Raw genomic sequence first — 7,355 nt, 5'->3', positions numbered from 1 at the left:
GATTAAGCAGGATCGATGTCGAAGGGTAGCTAGGCTAGCTAGGGTTTATATAGTGAGAATTGATGCTGCTGATTGGCTGCATGCATAACCAGGACTAATTAAGAGAGATACTGGCATTGTAATTTGTAAACTAACTGAATTCAGTGATGTCAACGTCTCATCGTTTTGAACCTTTTTGGTATGCGAGATGGAGACGTCGTCGTCAATCTAGTGGGCACGAATTAATGAAGAAATTACTGTGGAATGGATCGATGGTCCACTTGAGCCATCGTGTATGTAGCCATCAATCCTATATATACTTTATGTTCTGCAACGTGGCAACTTTGGCTTGCTTGTTCCATAGTTGAAGCTGCCTCGGGTACGTTCTTGATAAAAACTTAAATCTATATCTTTGTTCTAACTAAACCGAGCCATAGTGTTTGACGAAATTAAGTGCAGCAACGGCTTTCTACCCTACATACCGCCATACTTGTTGCCAAGCCATTGTATTAGGTGAGAGATATAGTGGTGTTGTCAGAGAACAATTTTACCATTCTTAAGGTGGTACCATGAGATACCACTATTTTCTATATAAAGAAAACAGTGTATCTCATGATACCACTTCAAGAATAGGAAAAAAGCTCGTTGTCAGAACATACAATGAGCTTTGACATGGTAAGAGTTGCATCAAACAACTTTTCAACACATAGGATTGTTTCAGTGGGTGATTATTTAGCTTTTTCATGAAAAAAAAAATCAAACAACATATTTACAGACAAAAAATGATTTGAGAATAAAACTTTTGTATACTTTGGTGAAAAAAATACTCTAAAACCTACTCCAAATTTAAAATAAAAAATTCAAATTTTAGCTTATAAGCATAAGAAGAAGTAAAAGATGAGGGTGTTAGAATTTATGTTGTATCAATAACCCTAAACTACAAATCTCTCTATCCTCAGTTTCCTCCCTACGCCCCAATTCGTCTGTCACGACGTTCTTTGCGCACTGCCTGCATGCCACCTCCCTCTTCCTCACCATTGAGGCCCACCAACGTGTCGTTCACTCTCCGTCGCATCCCACCCTCATCTCCGTTGGATCCATGAACCAATGTCTTTCTTCATCAAGCCTGGTGCCTATTCTCCCACCATGTCTCTCCTTCGATATATATCTGGTGGATTATTTATATTGTTTAGTCCACCATTAGTGTCCTCTCCTCATAACCGCCTCAGTAATATTCCTTGCCTCTTTTAATCTTTTCCCCCCTCATCTTCGCAACTGTCAATATCTTCTTCTTTCTTCAGTCTACTGTTGATTCTCCTACATGCCTCTCCTGACCCTACCATCGTCAACAACTCATGCTATAGGACCCACCGTTGCCACCTCTGCCTCCTAACTACTCTGGCGAGATTCCCCTAACACTAGCACTAGTCAAACCACCCTCATCTCTAGCATCTTCTTGATCGCAACCACCACCGGGTCACTGCCACCCTGGCCAACCATCCTTTTAAGCATAAAAAACCCCAACCCCTATTTTTAAGAACATCAAAGACCATGTTAGTTTCCCAATATCCTTTTGCTCATGGAATCAACATTAGCAAAGTAAAATAAGTGAAAGAGAACACAACTTCATGCTATTGGTTGTATGAAGGATACCTTACAAATTCTAACTAGGAGCAGACTGAGCTACATTTAAAAGTGTAATGGGCTATATTGCATAACGTGTACCTTACTCTATAAAGGAGCAGGTTTGTCATCTCAAAAGCAGGCTGCATAATGGAAATTGTTCCATAGGAACAAGAGAAACTAGCTAATAGCTGCAAACCAGGGGAAATGTTTTTATTTTGGAAATGTGGTTTAACATAATAATTGGATGAGCAATTTGTTTAAGTTGTAACACTATATTGGCAATGTTACAATCAGCAAGCAGAAGGATGTTACCAAATCTAAGCCGTTGATATCAGAATATCAAACGGCTAGGAAAAGTCGGTACAACACCTCTGTTTACCCGATACCTCCTCTCTGTTTGTATGGATAAGGGTGGAATAGTATTTTGCTTTGTAGTGTCGTTCCACATCACTATCCCTCTTGCTGCATTCCAAAGTGAGGTAAAATCGTGGAATTCAATTATGTTGCCTCCCTATTGCATCGCTGCCATTGAGTGCTTTAGGTTGCTTTGGCACCAATGGTCATAGAGTGATGAGGCCATGGTGGTCATGTTCGAGATTGTTTACGATGAATTGACCATGGTGCCAAGACCGAGAGGTGTTAGTGTGGTACCATTGATGCATGTCAAATCTAAGAGGTGAATGGGCTATATATAGAATTAATAGGACCTCATCGTAGGAATTATGTTGGATACATGTTCACATCGTTTGCCATTATATAGTGTTGTTATAGTCACTGACGTGTGTACGATATTATCATAAATGACAGAGGATACATATCCATTAATTGGACAAATATTTTACTATTGATAAAACATTAGATGTGGAAATTATCAGATACGAGTTTTTTTTTACTCTCGTTAAGAAGGCACCTTTGGAATCAAGTTAAGTCCTAATTAATCAGTAACCACAACTGAATATATAATTTGCAATACCATAAAACTGAGGTACTAGCCTTAGGATACAAGCACCAAACACGTAGGTTCATGACCGAAGGAAAATGCGTGGAAAGCATGTCGCAGAACACAAGCTGTCTATTCTACCTGCATGCGTTATTATGACTATAAAGATGTAGGCCAGAGTACTGCAACCCATCTACACACCGGACAAGTGATAACCACAGAAACATATGATCAACATCTAGCAAGTAAAAGCTAATGCACAAACTGCATACATGCGTACATATGCTTCGTGAAACAAACAAGCAACCATTAGTCGGAAGCAGTTTTTTAGCACACGGATGGATATCCACCCATTGTTTGCATGTCATCTAAATAGTCATAAAAATATAAAAAGATTTGACAAGATAGATAAATATGAGTTATATCACTTCACAAACATGAAAGTTTAAATCCAACTTCTACAAGTTATAGTAAAAATAACAAAAATAATTATGAATATGCGTATACTTGGTTTCAGTTTTGTTTTTTTTTTGCTATAACTTGTAGAAGTTGAATTTAAATTTGCATGTTTGTAGAGTGATATAACTCATATTAATCTATCTTATCAAATTTTTTTATAACTATTTAGATGTCATGCAAGCACACGGGTGGACGTTGCTAAAAGCTCTTTCCCACCGTTAGTCAGCTGGAGAGTGAGCCGCAGTCTGCCGGTTGGAAGAAGAGCGTGTCCTTGTCGAGGTCGAAGAGGAAATGGACGTTCTCCTGCTGCAGGCTGCCCAGGACGTTGAGCCGCTGAAACGCCGATACGTTCACCAGCGCCATGCTCATCACCGACAAGCAAACCGTGTCGTTCCCGGCGTCAATCAGGTAGTTCGACGGCGGCACCGTCAACGCGGCGCCGGCCTGGAACGTGAACACGAGGTCCGGCGCGCCGCTGACCCCGGCTTTCGGGAAGCAGACCTCGAAAGGTTCCACCGGCGTCGCCGTCGGCGCGGCACCGACGGCTTTGAGCACCGCCTTCTTGAAGTCCTGGTACACGCTGTCGACCAGAAAGCTGACCCGCGCCATGGCGGTCTGAAGCAGGACGGTGTTGCTGCCCGTAGGCATCGTGATCGTCGTGTCGCCGGCTTTTATCTCTTCCAACTCGACGGGGTAATACTGGCTCAGATCATCGCGAGGGGATGTGAAGACGAACGGCGTCGAGGCGGTCTTGCCGCCGGTCAGTTTCGCGGAGGAGCCGAGGAACAGCCGGCTGGCCTTCTTGGTGTCGTGGGACGCCATGCAGTAGGAGAACTTGGTGAGTTTCATCTGCGCGGCGAGCGACCATGGCATCCTCCCTAGCCCGATGAACCCGGAAGGTCCACCCATGGTGTCGATGTCGCTAGCCACGACGCACCCGAAGCCGAGGCTCGCCGTGGCCGTCCCGATGGCGAAGGTGTCGGTTCCGACGATCCCGACGGTGTGCTTGTCCAGCTCGGCGGTCCCCTCGTAGGTGCACACGTTGCTGCTGGAGCACTTGGACGCCGGGATGGACTTGCAGACGTCGGTGCCGCAGGGCTCCGGCCGGAAGGTGGACGACGCGTTTGGGACGAACACGGGCAGGTCCTGCTTGAAGCAGCGCTTGCACTGGGAGCACTGCGTCCAGACGGCCTCCCCGCCGAGGTCGAGGAACGCCGACGCGTTCTGCGGCGGCGTGCCGACGGCGAAGTCCACCACGTTATAGAGCTCGCGGGACCAGTGGAAGGGCACGGCCGCGCCCGCCGCGTCGGCGAGGAGGCGGCCGCGCATGGCTTGCTCTAGAGCTCGCCGGAGGTCGTGGGCGCGAGGAGGCGCCGCCGAGAGCACCGGCCGACACGTCGTCGTGATCAGAGAAAGCAAGCCCAGCACGAGCAGTTTCGCTACTAGCCTTCCCATGATTATACCGTTGCAGTGTCAGTGATCAATCAGCGTGCTAATGAGTACTATGCATGATCGAAGCCGAGAGGTAGGGTTTATATAGAGACCGTAGCTGCAGCTGATTGGCTGCATGCAATAAACTATGACTAAAGTTTGCGTTAATTAATTATTGACACTGTAACATAACTGAATGAACCGATGTCAACACCTAATCGTTCGTTAGCCAAAAGAAAAAACGCTTATTCGTTTTGGTGTGCGAGACAGACGTCGACCTTGTTTTTTAGGCACGAAATAAGTCAACCAATAACTTAATTAATTAAGGATTTATATGGGGATTCATGGAGTCGTCGGTTCTCTATGGAATTTATGTTCGCCTTGGTTAAATTAATATACTCCCACTCTTTTTAAATATAGTAACATCGTTAATTTTTGTTAAAAATATCTTTTAACAATACACAAATATAAGTCAATCTTTAATGATAAAGAAACTCGCGATAAAAATAAATAATAATCACTAATTTTTTTAATAAAACTAATGATGAAAATATTTCTAAAATTGAAGGGAATTATATATAAAAAACAAGATAAGGTAAAACCTAAGCATACTTTCGTACGTATCAACCTGTTCATAATCTCGAAAACCATAGACTGTATATTTGAACTGAACCGTACCATATAGATGTCAATTCAGAACAAATATTCAAATCTGAACGTAGATATCATTTAGACATCACCAATCTTGATATATCAATTATGCATTTTTAAAATTTTATACCGCTATCTAGTAAAAAGTTAAAAACCATATATATTTTCTACAAAATGGACCTTTCAACCACATCGCTAACCATGGCTTTGACTACTATGTGGTGGTGGCAACGGCGGTTGGTATATGCCATAGAAGCATTTTGGTATGCTATACCCATTGCCAAGCCATGGTATTAGGGGTGGTAGGGTAGTCTTCCTAGCATATAAACAAATTGTTTCGGATAATTTCTGTCCGACCGAATCGCTTTCCGAATTCTGATAGCCTCGGTCGGATAGTTCCGGAAATTTTTGGATTCAAAATCGAATTCGGATTTTTTTTTCTTCGGATATGGAAACGAATACGGTACGGGTGATATCCGTCGGATACTATCCGGATTTTTTCTGTATATTCGGACTTATGCATTAACCATTCAATCAAATCAATTCGACCTAAAGAAGTCCATCCCAATGGCCCAACTAGTGCTAACCTTAGCTGGTTCTGACTAACTGCCTTCAAGCAGTCTAGGCGTCCACGTCCACACAACCGCCACGGAATTTCTTTTTATGTTATTAGTAACCACTTATATTTAAAAATATTGATAATATATACTTATATTAAAAAATAACAAGTTATATTTCTTTAATGATATGTAAAGCTTAGTTTAAGAGGTTTTTATGTTCCAATTAATATTCGTCACCGTATTTGTTTTGATTTGTATTTACTCCGTATTTGTATTCGATAATATTCGATTCCGTTTTCATATCCAAGTTTCTAATTCCGATTTTGATTTTGAAAAAAATAAAAACGAATATGATAAAGCTAGTTTTCGACCGTATTCGATACATTTTGATCCCAACGTGAAGCAGCTTCGCGTGTGGATAGTTTTGCTGACCACGTGTATATGCATGCGCAAATGCGTGCGTCATCCGGAATCAAGTGAGGTGCCCTTCCTGGCCTTCCAGCTGCTAAAAGCACACCATAATGTTGCTGTCAAGAGTTCCACTTGTGGAGTATTAATTTCCTCGGTGATTTGGTCTATTCGTTCAGTCCTCGTTACTCGTAAGCCATGAGCCCATGACTGAATAGCTTAGCAGCAAAGCCTCCCGGCCATTGACTCCAAGTTACTAGTCTCTTGCTGCGTTTTGCTCAAAATGACTGAAGCAGCAGTTTCTTAATGAAGCTGTAAGAACTTGGTAGCATGAGATGTGTAGATTGAATTTAGATTTGTATGTTTGTGTAAGCATCATAGTTTACCTTGTTTAAAATTTTCTACTTAAATCACATGCATAAACACCTGCTCCATAGTCCATTTGTTTTAGGTTTTAAGTCGTTTTGACTTTGTTCTGCTCTAAATTTGATTAAATTTACAGACAAATATAGTAATATATACAACACCAAATTAGGCACCGTTCGGCTCTCCCCTTCCTAACCCTAAATTCCCTCGTTTTTCACAAACACGCTTCCCGAGCTTCTAAACGGTGTTTTTTTTTGCAAAAATTTTCTATATGAAAGTTGCTTAAAAAATCATATTAATCTATTAATTAAACATGTACTAATCTACTATTATGTTTTTCGTGTCGGATAACTAACTCACCTTTTCCTCATACCAAAAGCAGCCTTAGTTTCATTAAGGCCCCCTTTGATTTGTAGGCAAAACATAGTAAGTTTAGAGGATTTTAATCTTATGGAAAAAATTCCTGTAAGAGCATTTGAAACAAAGGATTACATCCTACCATTCTTTTGAAATTCCTATGAATTAGGCAATCCTATAGAGATTTTGGAGGAAAATAAACATGAGGTCCTACCTCATGTTTATTCTTCCCATAACTCTAGGCCTCTTCAAATTCCCGTTTTTTCCTGTAGTCCAATCAAACGGTTATTCCTATGTTTTTACTGTGTTTTGCAATCATCTATATTTTTCCTATTGTTCTGTTTTTTTATTCCTGTGATTCAAAGAGGCCCTAAATGTATAATTGAATATATTTTCATAAGATATGTATCTTGGGTTTTGTAAATGTTACTATTTTTTTATAAGCTTAGTAAAACTTAAAGTAGTTTCACTTTGACTAAAATGAAAACGACTTATAACATAGAACAGAGATATTAGAGATAGTAGGTAGGTATTTTCTGAGTTGAGATGAACCATTAGACATGGAAAGATGATTGAAA

General features: G+C 41.2%; 1 protein-coding gene across 1 annotated transcript; it reads right to left on the bottom strand.

Annotated features, from left to right (window-relative positions):
* Positions 1-3,226: 3,226 nt before the first annotated feature.
* On the bottom strand, positions 3,227-4,459 carry LOC102704368 (aspartic proteinase nepenthesin-1-like). The gene has a single exon (XM_006662491.2). It carries the CDS (start codon positions 4,457-4,459, stop codon positions 3,227-3,229), a length of 1,233 nt encoding a protein of 410 aa, XP_006662554.2.
* Positions 4,460-7,355: the final 2,896 nt, after the last annotated feature.

Source organism: Oryza brachyantha, chromosome 10, assembly GCF_000231095.2.
Source record: "Oryza brachyantha chromosome 10, ObraRS2, whole genome shotgun sequence".
Classification (NCBI taxonomy): Eukaryota; Viridiplantae; Streptophyta; class Magnoliopsida; order Poales; family Poaceae; genus Oryza; species Oryza brachyantha.
This window is presented reverse-complemented; position numbering and strand designations above follow the sequence as displayed.

Bases quoted from the DNA above. Each gene is read 5' to 3' on its own strand.
- LOC102704368 (XM_006662491.2), bottom strand. From the start codon at position 4,459: ATGGGAAGGCTAGTAGCGAAACTGCTCGTGCTGGGCTTGCTTTCTCTG.